Consider the following 19,170-nt stretch of genomic DNA (forward strand, 5'->3'; position numbering starts at 1 on the left):
CAAAGGGAGTCTTTCCTTGAACTTCAGCCAATGTGGAATGAAAAAATTATGCCACAAAAATCAACATTTTGGGGTTGAATAGTTAACAAATTTTCACCTTGGCATAATTTCTAGTCCTACCATCGACAATGGCAAAACTGCTCCACCTTCTCCATAAAAATCTCAATGGGGTTAAATCACCAATAACAAACGCCAACCAAGTCCAAGCACTGCTTGAACTTGTAAACTGGAAGAGGCTTTGTAAAAATGTCAGTAGGATTCTCCTTGGTACTGATTTTCTGAACAAGGACTTTCCCTTCAACAATGATATCCCGGATAAAGTGATACTTCACATCAATATGTTTCGTCCTCTCATGACACATCTGATATTTAGTTAAGTGTATAGCACTTTGACTATCACAGTAAATAACCGTAACACTTTGATGTAGACTAAACTCGCTAAACAAACTCTTCAACCACAAGACTTCTTAGATTGTCTCGATCACAGCCATATATTCTGCTTCTGTAGTAGGCAAAGTTACGACAGGTTGTAGAGTAATTTTTCAACTAACAACACAACCGCCAATGCAAAATACATAGCCTGAAAGTAATTTTCTCCTGTCAAGATCCCCAACGTAGTTTGAGTCTACAAAACCAACCAAAGTGTTATTATTTCTTCCAAACTCCAAACATGCATTTGAAATCCCTTGCAAATATCTGAGAATCCACTTCACAGCCTGCCAATGTGCTTTACCAGGGCAAGACATATATCTGCTAATAATACTGACTGCATGTGAGATATCTAGACGAGTACAAACCATTGCATACATAACACTACCGACTGCACTGGAATAAGGAACTTGTCCCATATATTCTTCCTCTTCATCTAACTATGGTGACTGAGCAGCAGATACCTGAAAATGATTAGCAAGAGAAATAGATACTGGTTTAGCATCTTTCAAGCCAAAATGCTGCAAGTCTTTCTCAATGTAACTTTTCTGGGTCAAGAACAACTTTCCTACTCCTCGATCTCGCTTGATATCCATGCCAAGAATTTTCTCAGTTGCTCTCAAATCTTTCATTTCAAATTCACTATTTAACTGCAGTTTCAAAGTGTGAATTTCTGACAAATTCTTAACAGCAATGAGCATGTCATCAATATACAACAACAAATAGATAAAATATTCATCATCTAATTTTCGAAAGTAAACACAACTATCATACATACTTCTTGAATAATCATGACTCAACATAAAGGAACCAAACCTTTTATACCATTGTCTTGGAGACTGTTTCAATCCATATAAGGATTTCTTCAACAAGCAAACATGGTTCTCCTTGCCTTCAATCTCAAAATCCTGGGGTTATTTCATCTAAATTTGTTCTTTAAGTTCGACATGTAAGAAAGTTGTCTTAACGTCGAGTTGTTCTCACTTCAAATTATACATGGCAACTAAACCAAGCAAAACACGAATAGAGTTATGTTTAATAACAGGTGAAAACATATCATTAAAATCAACAGCTTGTATTTGACTATAGCCCATTGCAACAAGTCATGCTTTATACCTTGCATTTTCAACCCCTGAAATACCTTCCTTCTTCTTGAAGACCCACTTGCAACCAACAATTTTCTTATCTGAATGCGTCTTTACAAGAACCCAAGTTTCATTCTGATGAAGAGATTCAATTTCTTCATTCATCATAATCAATCACTTTACAGAATCATCACAAGAAACTACTTCTGAATATGTTGAACGCTCGCCTACGGCATCAGTTTCTTCTGCAACAGACAAAGCATATGCAACTAAATTTGCATATCTTTGTGATAATCGAATGTCTCTCCTTAGTCTATCTCTGGCTTTGAAATAATTCTCTTCTTCTGAACTATCTTCAACAGTAGATTCAGATACATCTATTGGCACTTGCTGAATAGAAGATTTGGTCTGAAAAGAACCATAACTGCCAATATCAAGTTCCACCTACTTCTGTGTACTATCAGTAGTACAAGAACTAAAAGACTCTTTCTCGGAAGATAACATAGACAATTAATCAAAAGTAACATCTCCACTGATTACAAATTTTGGAGATTTGGGATCAAAAAATCATAATCTGTATCATTTTACCCTAGAAGCATACCCAAGAAAAATGTACTTTTTAGCCTTAGACTCCAATTTTTCATCATTCACGTGCATGTATGCTGGACACCAAAAAACTTTTAAATTGGAGTAATCAGCATGAGAACCTGACCAAACTTTCTCAAGAGTTTTGAAATCTAGAGATGCAGAAGGAGAACAATTGACAATATAACAGGCCATATTGATTGTCTCTGCCCAAAAGTTGTTTGTCAACCCTACATTGGAGATCATACATCTTGCTCTCTCCAAAAGCGTTCTGTTCATACGTTCGGCCACATCATTTTGTTGAGATGTCATTCTGACAGTGCGATGCCGAACAATTCCTTCATTTTTGTAGAATCTATCAAATTCACCTTCACAAAATTTCATGCTATTATCTATTCTCAATCGCTTAATGTGTTTTTCTGTTTGTTTCTCAATCAAAATTTTTCATTACTTAAAAGTTAGGAAAACATCATTTTTATGCTTAAGAAAATATACCCAAACTTTCCTTGAATAATCATCATTGAAAGTCAACATGTACTTGGCACCTCCTTTACAAGGAGCACGAGAAGGCTCCCAGAGGTCTGAATGAATGTAGTCCAAAGTTCCTTTTGTCCTGTGAACTGCCGACAACTGGAAGCTAACTCTCTTCTGCTTTTCAAAAATGCAATGTTCACAGAATCTCATATTTCCAATACTTTGACTACTGTCAACAGGTATCTTGGGAGGAAAACATCTAGTCACCCTATTATGAGTGACCAACTAGTATTTATAGGAGTACAAACCTAACAGACTATTTACAAGAATACCCTTACTAATTTATTATCTATAAGAATACTAATATTCTCCTAACACTCCCCCTCAAGTTGGAGCATATATATCATAAGCACCCAACTTGTTACAAATATATTTCACCCTAGAGCCCCCTAAACTCTTAGTAAATACATCAGCCAATTGATCTACAGACGGTACATGAGATGTCTTGATGACCCCGTCAAGCAATTTCTCTCGAATGAAATGACAATCAACTTCAATATGTTTTGTCCTTTCATGAAACACTGGATTAGACGCAATATGAACAGCCGCCTGATTATCACACACTAAATTCATAGGCTGTTTATGTTCAAACCCAAGTTCCAGTAACATGCTCTTCACCCAAACCAACTCACACACAGTGTGAGCCATAGCGCGGTATTCAGATTCTGCACTTGATCTGGATACAACTGTTTGCTTCTTACTCTTCCACGACACTAAATTACCACCAACAAACACACAATATCCTGTAGTCGATCTTCGACCATGGTGAAGTGCGTGGCATATCAGGAACTTTCTCAACCATGGAACGACGAGAGTAAACTTGAAGATGAGGACGAGATAATCGAGCTATGGAATCTGGTGGACTAGACAACTCAGGTAATAAAGGGGAAGGGACTGGTAAAACAGGAGAGGAAAAAGAGGGACACTGGTCTAATTCACAAGACATACTTTGCTTGATAAAATACGGAGTGGATTCAAAGAAAGTAACATCAGCACAAGTAAAAAATCGATTTAAAACTGGACTGTAACATCTATACCCTTTTTGCGCTCGTGTATATCCTAAGAAAATACACTTAATAGCACGAGAATCTAATTTATCCACCCCGGGAGCAAGCTGATAAACAAAGCACACACATCCAAAAATACGATGAGGCAATTTAAACACAGATTCATGAGGAAAAAGAATGGAGTGAGGTAATTGACCTCCAAGAATATTAGATGGCATGCGATTAATTAAATAACATGCAGTTAGAATTGCATCACTCCAAAATTGTTTGGGCACATTCATGTGCAACAATAGTGTTCGAGCAATTTCGATTAAATGCCCAATTTTTCTTTCAGCAACTCCATTCTGTTGTGGAGTGTGAGGACAAGAGGACTGATGAATAATACCAGACTTAGTCATAAAGGTATTAAAAGGAGTGGAAAAATATTCTTTCGCATTATCACTGCGAAGTATACGTACAGGCACACCAAATTGATTCTTTATTTCTGTAACAAATGCACAAAAAATGGAATATAATTCTGAACGATCTTTCATTAAATAAAGCCATGTAACTCTGGAAAAATCATCAACAAAGACTACAAAATATTTAAAACCTAACTTTGAAGTGACTCGACTAGGACCCCAAACATCAGAATGAACTAACAAAAAAGGTTCAGAAACCCGTTTATTGACTCTAGGAGCAAAAGAAACACGATGATGCTTTCCTAACTGACAAGACTCACATTCTAACGAAGATAATTGATTCAAAGTAGGAACCAACTTTTTCAAATTTTGTAAAGACGGATGACCTAAACGACAGTGAATTTCAAGAGGAGAAACAGTAGCAGGACATGCTATCGGACCATTGAAGTTGAGAAAATAAAGACCATTATGCTCATGCCCTCCACCAATCATCCTCTTTGTCTTCAAATCCTGAATGACAACAGAATCAGGAGAAAAAGTAACTGTACACTGTAGAAATTTAGTGAGCTTACTAACAGACATTAGATTAAATGGCAAATTGGGTACGTAAAGAACAGAAGATAGCGGAAGTGATGGATTAATTTCTACAGTGCCTAGTCCTTTAACTTTAGTAGTAGATCCATCAGCTAAAGTAACATGAGGAAAGGGAGTTGACTCTTGAAAATTAGAAAAAATTTTAGAGGTACCTGACATATGATCAGTAGCCCCGGAATCAATAATCCATGGGTCATTACCTTTTTGTGCTAAAGAAGCAGAGGGAAGAGATGCGTGATTTGTAGCTTGGTACTGTAGGAATTTAACATAATCTTCCTCAGATATAGTAACAGTTTTCTGGGACCCATGTGTTGAAGAACTTGATTCAACTTGGTCAGTGATAACCGTATTAACAAACCTTTCAACCATAGCGAATAGCACGTCAAACGAAAGAACGGGTCAAAACTTGAGACAAACGCGTGAACAGTAACGGCATGAACAGTAACTACGTGAACAGTATCGGCGTGAACAGTGCCGTGAACAGTATACGTGAACAGTGCCGCTATGAACAGTGCGGCGTGAACAGTGATTTGCTAGATGTTTTACCCTAACCCTAGGACTTTTGCTCTGATACCATGTCAACAGGTATCTTGGGAGGAAAACATCTAGTCACCCTATTATGAGTGACCAACTAGTATTTATAGGAGTACAAACCTAACAGACTATTTACAAGAATACCCTTACTAATTTATTATCTATAAGAATACTAATATTCTCCTAACAACTACCAAAAAGACCTCTTTTGTATAAAATAGATAAGCCTTTCTCGTTCATGTGCCACAATTTGGTGAAATCAGAATCGGACAAAGTTGATGTTGAAATAGCAGCAACACCTGTAATAGTAGATCCCTGCAAAATATACAAAGTATCATATTTGTATGCCTTTATAACAACAAAAGCACCTCGAGTGATTTTGAGAATTCCACCTCCACCTGAATACCTGCACCCAATAGACTCAAGAGTACCCAAAGATATGAGATTTTTCTTCAAATCTGGAACATGTCTAACATCTATGAGCGTTCTCACAATACCATCATACATTTTAATCCGGATTGTGCTTTTGCCAACAACTTTATAAACGGTGTTGTTACCCATTAAGATAATTTCACCTTCAGTTGATTCATATGTTGAAAAGCAATCCCTATTAGAACACACATGATATGAACAATTCGAATCTATAATTCACTCATTGTTAGATCTAAAATTATTTTTCGTTGCACAGAAAATGGTTCCATCATTCTTATCAACTGCAATACTAGCTTCGGTGGTCTCACTCTTTTTCTCTTTTTACTTTTCTTTATTTTTCAATTTAAAACAATTAGAGATAATATGACCCTTCTTTTTATAATAGTTGCACACCACATTTTTATGCCTGGATTTGGATCTACTTCTACTTTCTGTATTTCTCTTTTCAGATCTACCCGAACAAACAAGCCATCGGCTTGACTCCCACTAGTTCCCCAGTAATATCCCTATCTATCTGCTCTTTAGATTTTAATGCTGATTTAATTTGCCGATACGAAATTATTTCCTTTCCATAAATCATAGTATTACGAAAATACTTAAAGGATTGGGGAAGAAACACAAAAGTAATAAGGTCTGATCTTCATCATCAATTTTCGAATCTATATTCTCCAAATCCATAATAATGGAATCAAATTTATCAAGATGGAAGAGTATAGATGTACCTTCAGACATCCGAAACACATACAAACTCTACTTCAGATATAGCCAATTTTTGACTGTCTTCTTCATATACAAGGCTTTCAATTTATCCCACATAGGTTTGGCCGAAGTCTCCATTGCTACTTCCCGTAAAACTTCATCGGAGAGATTCAAAATTATGTTGAATCTAGCCTTCTTATCCATATCGGCAAAATTCGTATCCTTTACATATTCTGGCTTGTTTTCAATTCCTTGTATTGCCAAATCAACTCGTCTTGAACAAGAATGGCCTCCATCTTGAGCTGCCACATCCCGAAGTTGACATTCCTGTCGAATTTTTCGACAATCGTCTTTGTTACCATCATTGTTGCCACAAAATCTGTAATTTGAAACTTGTTTCAAAAACTGATCAAACAAATATGCAAGTCTCGTGAGTGGGGGTCCCACAGAGTAAGCGGACCCACAGGATGAGTGGGCCCCAAGGGGGTAAGCGGGCCCCACTAATAAACGGGCCCCACAAGGTGAGCGGACCCACGAGATGAACGGGTCCCACAGGATGAACGGGCCCCACGAGATGAACATGTCTGACAAAATATATCAACCAACTCTGCTACCAGTTTGTTATGACTGGCTCAGGAATAAACAAACTAAAATTAGAACAAAATAGGCGGTATAACCGGCCATATAATGATTAGACGGTAGACATCAGTCATATAATAATTAGGCGGTAAAATCGACCATATAAAAGGGTTGTGGCAATCCAATAAAAACAAATAATAAAGCAAAATAAAAGACACCAAAATTTACATGGTTCGATCAAATTGATCTACGTCCACGGGCGAGGGAGAAGCAATATTTATACTATGAAGAAGAAAATACAAAAGCCGTAGGAATATTCCTAAATGACACTTACAAAAGGTTTAAGAAATATTCCTAAACTCAAAACAAGAAAATCTAAAATATTTGACTATAAATAGGTTAGATGACCCAAGAAACTAAAAACTCATATAATGCTCTCTTGAGTGGTGCACTTAAAATCTTCATAGACCCCCCTTATTTATAAGAAACAAAGGGAGCCTTTCCTTGAACTTCAGTCGATATGGGATGAAAAAATTATGCCACAAAATCAACATTTTGGGTGTTGAATAGTGAACAAATAGCGCAAAAGAAATTCATTGATTTTTAAGATTTAATCCTTGTGCTAAAATTGTTAGTTTAGGATGCAAAGTACTAATGATTGATAGTTGGAGGATGAAAATTACAATTAACCCTATAATTTGGGGGAAATAAAAGTGTCCAAGACTCTGAGATTTGCCTGAGCCGGCTAAGCTGGCTATGAGACCTGCCGCAATTAAAGATGAATATATCTAATGAAAAATCGTGGACTAAGATTCTGCATATGAGACGTGCTGTAATTAAAGATTGAGCAATATAATATCCAGTTACATCATGAACAAACCCATGATTAATTAAAAGGTATTATTGGTCCCGTAAGCATTGGTGTCCCAACACGTCATGGTTGGTAAGGTCGCAGGTCAACAACCCTCTGGGCCGATATTGGGACGTTGACTGCAACCCCCATTTGCTCCGGATCCAGGTTCTAAGGTTAAATGATTTTAACCTTATGACTGACGGTGATGGGACTTTTGTACTTTTTGTTCTTTCTAGTAATCGGAGTACACCCTGTGGGGGATTAGTTACTTCTTAGTAGCGGGACACCCTGTGGGGTTTTCTATCCCACATCGGATTGAAAAGAGTAGGTGTTTGGGTAGATAAGTCCCTCGCAGGACTTCAAAAATTGCTGGCTTTTGAAGTTACTGCGGGGATTAGGTTTATTTGCAAAAACATTCTTATTTTCTGTAAGAAAATGTATGGAAACAGTAATCGGAGTACACTTTTGTTTCATTCTTTATCTATAAACACTTTAGCCTTTGTTTCCCCTTTTGAGCTTTCAGAGCAATCTTCCGTAGTACACCGACAGAGCAACAAAATCAGCGTCAGAGACTGACGACTAACAACGTAATCATTTCAAATTTGACCCAAAATTTTTTTTTTTCGTTCAAATTGTACAAAAATGTTGTGTAAATTGAATATTCTTAAAAGATTGTCAAAATATTCTCAAAAGATTATCGTTTGAATATGAAAAAAAGGATAGATGAATGGAGAGAAATTCATTTGAGAGGATCTTAATCCCAAAATTGTTATTAGCACTCAACACAACAGAGCACAAAAACTACTCGCATGGATTCTCCACCACGTAAACACTCAGCTAATTAAATACTCCCAACTGTAAGTAGGCGACCTCAGCTCAGCTGGTTCCGATGTCTCAGGGTGCCAGGCTCCCTATCTTTGACCAGAGATTCAAAACACAAAAGTCAGATGCAAAACCCAGTTCTGGGACTCTATATCTCCATCGAGCAATACTAAATAGAAACAGCGGCAGCGGCAAAACTATCGTATCGAGATGTTGAACAGGCCGTTAATTTCTGAACCTCAAGAGCAGCAGCGGCAGCCTCTTTCCTTTCCCCCGTCTCTCCTCAATTATCTCTACGTTGGTCACTTCCTAGCCAGATGGGGTGCCAGGTAACATGTCCCCTCATTCTCGTTTCATCATTAGCGAAGCCTTTTCTATCAGGGTTTTGTTTCGTTAAGTTTCAGTCAGAAGAAGCGGCGTGTCATGTCTTGTGTGTTGTTGTATGAGTTGTTGGTTTTCTCGTCTCGTCTTACCGAAACCTGTTATCTCTACTCTTTGGACACTTTTTTTTACCGATTAACTAGAATAAATATATAAATAAAACGATTTTCACAAATTTAGTTTACTTTTCTTGATAGGATATGCGACATTCTCGTGGATTTACGTTTAGCATTTCTCAAATACGTTATTTTGAGGATTCGCGCTACTCTTGTGATTTTCTTGTTTCTTCAAGTCTGTCTTTCCAGTCTTAATTTGGATATTTTAGATGTAGTCCTTTTTCCTACTGCACTTCTTGCGATAATTCTGACTCAATTTGCCAACCTATTGAAATACTTGCACTAAAGTTAGCTTCTCATGAGGGTATATTTTGGTTGCAGAATGTGGGAATTCTCTGTTGGTCTGTACATGATTAATGTCTGGCCGGATTCGCTGGCCCTTGCTGCTGCTTATGGTGTGGTGGAATCTGCCTCCACGGCATTAGTTGGTCCTGTTGTTGGACGGTTGGTTGATAAGTTCACGTACATCAAGGCTCGTTTCAGTCTCTATCTTGAGATGCCTTCTTGATGGTTGATGATGTCATCCTCATTGTAGTATTTGCATGTCAAAATGAAGCAAAGAATTAAGAGACTTCAAAAAAAAAATTTGTAATTGCAAAGATTTTGGATCAAGTCTAGTATTTGAAAAGGAAAACCTTTAGCTTTGAACCATACACATTCCGAGTGAACAAGATGACTATGGTAAAAAATTATTTGCTGCATGTCCAACCAAAGAATGAAGCCATGTTGTGGAACGGAATTTACCTTGCAGAATCTCTATCATGTAGACTTGTGATTTCTATCTATTATCCACGTCATGCGCTTATCGAAAAACAGCATTTTTAGGGAAAAAACAGCTAATGCTTTTTTACTTCTTGTCCTAGGGAAATGATACTTATTATTCATCTGTTTTTTAACTTGTAGGTTCTTCGACTTTGGTTATTAAGCCAAAATTTCTCCTTTATGATTGCTGGAGGCACTGTGGTTGCACTTCTGCTGTATGAGGATGTGAAGTCAGAAAATTTCATAGTATTTTTGTCGTTTATCCTGTTAATCAATATTTCTGGAGCTGTTGGTGGGCTCTCCACTCTTGCTGGAACCATTCTGGTTGAAAGAGAATGGTGAGTGCGTTAGGTCTTTGATGAACTTATTTCTTCCCAAGACAGTGAATGTAAAGTATGGATGCACTGCTGTAGTATCTTGCATTACTCTTTTGTACAATCTGTTGCTAAAATTAGCATATCATCTCACGAGAGTCAAATGATGAACTTGGTTTTGATGTATACCTCATCTTGCTGACCAGTTCAACCAAAGGATAGCACGTTCCTTGAAAGTCGTAGTAATTAATTTAGACATATAAAAGAAAAAGATATGATATTCACATTTTTCTGCAGGGTGGTTGTGATATCAGAAGGTCAACATCCAGGTGTCCTGACTAAGATGAATGCAACCATTCGAAGGATTGATTTAGTTTGCAAGTTATTTGCTCCTGTAGTCTCTGGTTTCATCATCAGCTTTGTCTCTCTAACTGCTTCAGCTTTAACTCTAGCTATCTGGAATATATTGTCCGTTTGCTTGCAGTATTGGCTTCTAATGTCTGTATACAATGGAATTCCTGCTTTAAGTGAAAGCAGTCAAAAGAGGGTTTATAGATCTCTGCCAACTGATTCGGAAAGAAGCTCCTTGACTGATGAAAGTAGAAACTCTCACTACTTAGGTGATAATGATTTGGAGCCTCTCGACCACGGCTGGATGAGAAAAGTAATCGAACGAATTTCAAGAATCTCTTACTTCAGTGCATGGAAAGTTTATCTAGAGCAAGATGTGGTTCTGCCTGGAATTGCGCTTGCTTTACTCTACTTTACCGTACTTAGGTAAATTCTTTAAGATATTGGCCTTTACAAATTATAGTTGTCTGCATGAATTTATATGTTTTATTCATCTCTCTCTCTCCACCCTGCCAATTAAGCTGATAAATATATTTAAGTAATGACCTCTCATATCCAATTTTTTTGTTCACTAAAGATGTCTTGTTTCTTGACTTAAAATTACTAAAGGATGTCTCAATAAGAAGAGGGAATGCCTCATTTTGTAATCTTAGGATCATGAGAGCAATAGTAGGAAGTTTGAGGATGGAATATTTCATGCTTCTGGGTTTAAATGCCAATGTGTCTTCAGGACATAATCCATTGTTGCTTGGCATTTCAGCTTCGGAACTCTAATGACTGCTGCTTTGGTATGGCAAGGCATACCAGCCTATATAATTGGGATTGCACGAGGAATAAGCGCCACGATAGGGATTCTTGCAACTTTTTTGTACCCTGTTTTAGAATCACAGCTTTCAACACTTCGTACAGGTCTCTGGTCAATTTGGTCTCAGGTAGTCAGTTCATTCATAGTTCTTGGAGCTTACAGGGAAACTTTATTGCTTTTATAAGCCTTTTTTTGTGGTGAGTAACTTGCTGATTCCACTCATTAATTTATGGCATTGGATGCTTTATTTACAGTGGACTTGCCTAGTGGTATGTGTAGCTTCAATTTGGGTCCCGAATAAACTTGGAGCAGCATATTTGCTTATGGGTGGAGTGGCTCTGTCACGTCTTGGACTTTGGATGTTTGATTTAGCAGTCATTCAGCAAATGCAGGTGAGTCCTAATGAATATTGCTTACCTGCTTGTCTTTCAGTAGAATATGTGGTAATTTTTTTTTGGCAATGTATGTGGATAGGATCAAGTTCCGGAATCTGATCGTTGTGTTGTTGGAGGTGTTCAAAACTCTCTACAGTCTGTGTTGGACTTGACCACTTATGTCATGGGCATAATAATATCTAATCCCCGGGTAATCTCTCACTTTGTTTTTTCGGTGAACCTTTGCATGGAATGTGAATCTATTTGCCAGCTCTATTGAGTTGTCATTATACTTGGTCCTTCTTGCAAATTATCCACCTCATAATTGCCTAGACTTTGACGTGTGGAAATTGATCTTCCATTTAGAGAAAGGATGGGAAACATAACGGAAGATGTCCTCATCCAGCAACACAAACGCTTGAAAATATTCACCTTTATTTGTGATCTTGTATGAGCCTCCGCATGTTTGTCTCTATGGGCTTAATTTTAGCACACGCTCACACAACTGGCATAAACACTAATCAGAGAGGAAGGGACAGGAAAAACAAATATTTCATGCTAAACATTTTTTTGGGTCCTCCCGAAATCTCAATCTCAAGGTATTTGTTAGTTCTGTTGATTTGGGAAAATTGAAAAGTTCTGCTCTGGTTAATTTTCCTCTCTTGCCCTCTTTGGCCGATGATAAAATCACCAAGTTATACGAAAATTAACGAACTTTGAAGATCAACAGCTGAGGAACATCTTTCGTGGTTCTTTTCACCACAGTAGTCTTGAGGATTTACATTGTCCAACTCTTTAATACGATCTGCTGCCTTGTTGATTAGGACTTCTGGAAGTTGATAATCTTATCTTTGCTCGTGGTGACACTGGCTGCAGTACTGTACAGTATACACATTTATCGCGTAAGAAAGCATCTCTTTCATTTGGAGAAGCTGTATCCACTTGTCAGAATTGTTTTCAGGTCGACTTAGTTTTTGCTTTACTTCGGAACTTGATACGTAGATTTGTTTATTATGGCACTGCTTTCTGCTGTCAATTTCCGGCTTGGTTTTTCAAATAAGTTGGCATTAGTGTCGATTCCTGAAGATTTTAAAGTACAAACTCTTTTTCATCTGCATCAAGATAATAGTACACCACCACCACCACCACCAGAAAACGGCATGCATACACACCCCAAGAGAGAGACGAAGGGAAGCCAGGAAGAAAACATAATCTTGACCCAGGTGATGCGTTGCCATTGGACGATTTTGATTGGCAATAATGTTGCAAGACAACAAAGACGACGGTTGAAAACGAATGCAACTAACATCAAGGACATTTCAACTAGAAACCTGAGAAAGGCATTTTTCCTACGTACATGGATAGTCTAACAAATGATAGAGAGTCAAAAAGTTCACCAGTAAGTAATCAATTAGGCAGATATAGAAAATGAATTTTAGGTGGCCAAACTGAAATGCAGACCTGGTATGGTGGAAGGTTCTTCTGGATTCATACGTAACTAAGTAGCATTTCATATGTTGCACGCTTTTTACCCCAGTGATGATCATATGCGTTGCTCGAAGATACTGGAAAGTTAAGTTTGGTGACAAGTCAAAGGAGTACGTACTTGCCAGATCTCGACTTTCATGTTTGACATAACTACTTGATTTGCCTCGAGGAAGCGGTCATCTCACGCTAAGGCAGAGTGTAATGTCAAGGGGAAAATCCTTGAACAAGGTCTGGAAGATTAGGATTTGCAGCTTTGAAGGTCCTTGTTAATACCAGTAATTGTTAGCCTGATTTGTGAAGTTGATCGGGATGCTGGAGCTCACTGCACAGACGTGGACTCGATAAGTTGGCACTGTAATCGCCTCGTTAGTTTGTGGAAGCCGTGTATACATTAATATGTTGTGATCCGAATCAGTGATGAGTTATGCCTGACAGTCAAAACTCCAAACAAGTCTCGATAATTCTCTTCTATTGATTTTTTTTTTTTTTTTTAACTGTTTGTTGCCTAAGTTCGATATGACCAGAGGTTTTAAAGACGTCAGATCCTGGCCCCAAACTCTAATCTACTCTTTTTCTCTGGTATAGTGTGAGTGGTATGGTCGTAGTAGCAAGAAGATAACTAAAACGAAAACAGGGGACGCAGAACCATCTAATCTAGTGTTTGTGTCTAGAGGGGGCTATAGTATCCATAGCCTCCTTGCGATGCATCCACGACTTGTACATTAATATTAATAATATACTTGCATAGGTGTACATCTAGAGTGGATTGTTGTGGATTTAACTTTTTTTTATTTATTTTTTTCGGTAGGGGAGGGATAAAATTTAAGAAATAAGTAGAAGAAGTGAATTCAAGAAATTTGAATTTAGAATCTCTAATTTTTGGATTTAACTTCTCTCTCAAGTCTTTTTCTATATTGAAATATTTTGTCGAGAAAACTTGATCTAATAACTAAAGTTAAAACTCCAAAAATTTAGAGGTTTTAGGATTAATATATCCATATTCTCTCTTCGCTTTTTAAATCTCAATACTCTCCTGTCAGGACAAAAATCAAAATCCAAATAAAAAGAATAACAAGTAGGGTAGTCAATTAAAAAAATAAAAAAGCAAATTGGTCAATAATATGGGATTTTTTTTTTCAGCAATTTTCTCAACCTAAAGATGCCCTGATTTCTTGTTTGAGAAAAATGCAGTTTTGATATCCAAATTTTGACACATGAGCGGTTTTAGTCCCCAAATTTTGGGCAACAACAAATTTGGTACCCAAATTTTCAAATTTCGCGCACATTTAGTACCCTTGACGATTTTTTCCCAAATTGCTACTCGAAAAAGTCATTGTGGCAGTCATATGTCCGGCCACTATTGTATAAAAAAATGCCAAAAAAATGTCAAATGGCATTCTAATACTAAGTATTAAGTTTAAGGACTAATAATGTAATTAAAAACCCTAAGTCATTTAAAAAAAAAAAAGAAGAAAATGACTTTGGCAGAGTTTTACATCGTTTTCTTCTTCTTTTATTTTTTAAATGACTCATGTGATGTTATTTAGTCCTTAGGGTTTTTTTAATTACATTATTAGTCCTTAAACTTAATACTTAGTATTAGAATGGCATTTGACATTTTTTTTGGCATTTTTTTATACAATAGTGACCGGACATGTGACTGCCACATGATTTTTTCCGGTAGCAATTTGGAAAAAAATCGTCAAGAGTACTAAATGTGCTCGAAATTTGAAAATTTGGGTACCAAATTTGTTGTTGCCCAAAATTTGGGAATTAAAACCGCTCATGTGTCAAAGTTTAGATATCAAAACTGCATTTTTCTCTTCTTGTTTTGTACCTTCTAATTCGTTGCCCCTCTACCCGTGAAGTCAATATCCGGGAGTGAAAGCAGCTAGCCGGGAGTAGATGTCATCTTTGAGGTCCCCCCTTAAGACAACGATAACCGGACCGGTCCAACTGACATTACTCTGTACCAGTTGGTACCGCCCAAAAACTTTGTTTGTACGGCAAATACTATTCGAGATGGTACTATTTGATTTCAGGCCGTTGGGTATTCGGGCGTTGACCGTTGACTCCCAGCATAAAGAATTGGGATAATTTCAAAAACCTCCTTTGAGGTTTCTCATACTTTCACTCGACTCCCCTAAGGTTTACATAATTACAAAGACCTCCCTTAATGTGATAAAAATATAACATTGCCCTTCATTTAATTGTCAGCTCATTAAAAAACTCTACTCTCTTATTTATTATCAAGCAATAACTCAAATTAAAGTTTTTCCTATTTAACTCTCTATTCTCTTTCTCCTATATCTTCTTTTATTCCAAAGTCATTAATTTGTTTCCATCAATCAAATATGTATTGTTGTTACTAACAAAACCACCTTGCATATCAACCATCACAGCTTGTCCATCTTGGTGTCTATTTCTCAACTTTATCTCTTTTATTACTATTAAATAGCTTATTTGAACTCTTTTTGTTTTTAATTTTTGATAGGTATTAGCATATTGAATCTGTCAAACAACAAGTTGAGTAAATATTTCATTATCAATCTAAATGAAAATGAATATAGCGATAGAGATAGTGACAATGATAAAATCAAAAATTAATGGTAGAAGTGGAAGATGGACTAAATAAAAATTATACTATTATGATTATTATGGAAACAGTCTTTCTAATATATTTATAATTGTATTGTATTGTATTTTTATTTTTTATTTGAATTATTGGTGATGGTATTCCTACAGAGGCAGAATTTGAATGATTTTAAACTTTGTACTGACAAAATATATTAGGTGTTGGTGATTAGTAGTGATGATTTAAACTATTTTGTATTAGAAAGGTGATAGTGTGGAATTGAAGTTTAGGAATATTGGTGAATACAATGTTGTTGTGTATTAAGCAAAACTTGAGTTTGATATGACATTATAGGTAAGATTTTATGTATTTGATGCAACGTTTTTACAATAGTTTGCACTGAAAGTCTTTTAAATAAAAGAGGGATTTTGGGATAAAGGTGAATGTTTAGTTAGTCGTGATTTGGATATTGATGAATAGGCACTGGTGAGAGTAGGCAAAATTTGAGGTTGATATGAAATTGTAGGTAAATTTTTACATATATGATGTGATGTTTTTAGTTGATTCAATAGTTTGTATTGAAATCTTTAGGTAAGAAAAGGGACTTGGAACAAAAGTAAATATTTATTCAGTGGTGATTTGGATATTGATGGGTAAGTACTAATAGTCACAAGCATGAATGAATGAAATAGATAGAGTGAACCATTTTTTGTCTTCATTACTAGGGAGGGACAACCCGCGCGACGCGCGGGAATTTGATACTTGTGATTCAAGATAATTAATAATTATTGTTTAATATTTTATAGTATAAGAACTAAAGTATGATGATTTATCATGTGATTTTAATAGAAAAATCATAAGTTATATAGTGAGTCAATAAAACTAATGTGTAATGAAACATCCTTATCGTTATACTATATAAGAATCCGTTGTAATCAAATGTTATGTTTGAATTTCAACTGCAAATATGAGGGTAGTTTGGAAATGTAAAAATATTTGAAGTGCAATTGAAAAGTATCCAAAAGTCTCTTCTAAAAATTATCCATGATGATAAAACATTTTAAAGTATCAATTGGACCCTTCATCTCTTGAATCTATATATGTTCGTAAAAGATCCCTCAAGCAATGTTTCTGATTTCTCCCTCGACTTAAACTCAACCTGAATTATCAAGTCAAGTTTATCCATCAATCACTTTGCGTCCAATCTAATCTAAAATAATTTTATTTTTGACTAACTATTTATATAATTTGGTGGGTATAATACGACTTAATCACATGTTTCTTACAGAGATAATAATGCCCAAAAATGATAGATAGATAAGAAACTTAAGTGGTCTTTTTCAAAGTTTCGTGAAACTATACAGATTTGGTGTTTTTTGCTAGGGGCATTTCTTTATAATCTCATAAATAAGTTCAAATCTGCATAATTGTTAAACATCTGAATTGAAACTATCTTGATTATAAAAAATTGGTGCAAATAATATTTTCTAAATTTGAAATTGTAGAAAATGGTAACTAAAATCAGATGAAATTCCTCATATAAATTCAAATTGCAGACTGTAGGTAGAAACTGCTTAATGATATTTTCCAATGTTTACTTGTATAAGTATCCAATGTAGCATCTCTACTTAATTGACTTGTTTGAATTATGGATAATAGTTGCTTCAACCAAATCAAGAAACATTATTTATCATTGTACAACATACAATTGTAAGTAAATGAATTAATACAATGCAATCAAAATGGTGCTGTAGTTAAAGCATTTAAACTCATCAAGTTCCACTACAAATTCTTTTAGATAGCATAAAAAGTAAATTTTTTGTATTTGAAACTATATAAACAGTAGAATATAAGAACGAGATCATAACATGGAAACCAAATAGAGTGCAAATGACATCTTAGTACTATATAGCATGATTAGTACTATCTTTTTTATTTTTGAAATTAGAAGTATCAAAAAGCAAACTATATGGAGTTATTGAATAAATCAATCATCAGAAAAAAAAAACTACAATCGAAGAAGACAAACCCAAAGAACTCACCTCAATTTAAAGGAAAAGTTACGCCTTCCACCAAATATTTAATAGCCATAATAAAACCAAAGGGGTGAAACCGAAAAAGAAGAAAGGGTATTAGCTAAACATGGGGGCATAAATATGATAATAATTGTTCAGATAATAATTAAGTTAATTAATTATAATTAAAATCTAATTATGCAAACATCCAATTAATTCCTCAACGGATGAGAAAGGTTCCAGAAAATTGGAAGGCTTTGATGTTAGTATAATAAATGATTAAAAGGGCTTTTATGTAATTCTATCAAAACACAAGTTTAATTCAGTTGTACTTGATACTCAATTTGGTATCAAATATTGTAACATACCAAACCTGCCCATAATCTTAAATGTCTGAAAGGTTATATAAGTAATTATAGTGAAATTAAACCTGTAATGACTTGTACTCAATGCTCCAATTACACTTCAAACACTCTCACATTTCCAAAATAGCCCTACCCTTGCGATTGAAATCTAAAGTCATAAACTCATTCTTATATAGTATAAGGATTTTTGTTGTGAATTATAACCCAAGAGCAATTTAGAATTTTTTTGAGAAAAAACCTAATCTTTTGGGCCTATAATGTTACTTAAACATTTTATAACCCAAGAGCATTTTATAATTTTTTGAGAAAAAGAATAATCTTTTGGGCCTATAGTGTTACTTAAACATTAAAAATACGGGAGATAAGTATATTTTTAAAACTTGAGAGGAGCTTCTTGCAATTATTAAAAGTTTCAGGGGTGGTATGAGAAATTATCCCTAAGGAATTAGAGGCTGGCGATAGTGCACTTTGACCAGTGGTAACCAAAATCATTGGGGATGTACGAGCCAATACATTATGAATGTTAAATATTCCAATATCTCTTCTTTAAAAAAAAAATTATTTTGTTTTGAATATAATTTACAGCAATGACTACAATCATTTAATGAAAATTGAGGATAACCCCTCACCCATCTTTGATGAAGATACTCCAGTTTTCTTGCAACCTTTCCTTCAAAAAGGAAAAAAAAAAAAAAAAGCTTTCTTGCAACCTCCTGAGTATGCTAGCCCTTAATTTATTTATTATAACAAAAGCAACCGCTATTCAGATAAGAAGTAAGCTGGGCTGCTTCTGCCCCGCTCTTAACTGGTGTTGTGTAATGTCTCCCGTCTTTAGAACACACGGAAGTGGAGTTAGACGAGTGATTCACTGTTTGCATTATTAATCGCGCATCAAACTTTACCTACGAATTAAACTCTGAAACAAACTTATATATATCACCCAATATACCTCCCTCATTAAGACTCACTTTTTTCCGTGGAGCATATACATTTTGATGTCTCAATTTCATCCGCCTCCCTTAATCAGTACTATTCAACAAATGATCAATATGTGCTTTCTACCTAAGAAC

The 19,170-nt window shown here is 35.7% G+C and overlaps 1 protein-coding gene across 3 annotated transcripts; it reads left to right on the plus strand.

Annotated features, from left to right (window-relative positions):
- The first annotated feature begins 8,488 nt into the window (after positions 1-8,488).
- On the plus strand, positions 8,489-13,368 carry LOC113695589 (solute carrier family 40 member 2-like). 3 transcript variants are annotated; one of them, XM_072054181.1, is made up of 9 exons: positions 8,625-8,883; positions 9,373-9,523; positions 9,955-10,151; positions 10,425-10,904; positions 11,239-11,410; positions 11,538-11,675; positions 11,758-11,868; positions 12,482-12,618; positions 13,195-13,368. In XM_072054181.1, the coding sequence occupies exons 1-9, from the start codon at positions 8,765-8,767 to the stop codon at positions 13,232-13,234; spliced, it is 1,545 nt and encodes a 514-aa protein (XP_071910282.1). In that variant the 5' UTR covers positions 8,625-8,764; the 3' UTR covers positions 13,235-13,368. The 3 variants fall into 3 exon arrangements, with proteins under 3 accessions (XP_071910283.1, XP_071910282.1, XP_071910284.1); XM_072054183.1 differs by lacking the exon at positions 13,195-13,368 and adding an exon at positions 12,780-12,834; XM_072054182.1 differs by lacking the exon at positions 13,195-13,368 and having other exon boundaries at positions 8,489-8,883; positions 12,482-12,742.
- The last annotated feature ends 5,802 nt before the right edge of the window (positions 13,369-19,170 follow it).

The sequence above is a fragment of the Coffea arabica genome, chromosome 6e (genome assembly GCF_036785885.1).
Source record: "Coffea arabica cultivar ET-39 chromosome 6e, Coffea Arabica ET-39 HiFi, whole genome shotgun sequence".
In the NCBI taxonomy this organism is placed as follows: domain Eukaryota; kingdom Viridiplantae; phylum Streptophyta; class Magnoliopsida; order Gentianales; family Rubiaceae; genus Coffea; species Coffea arabica.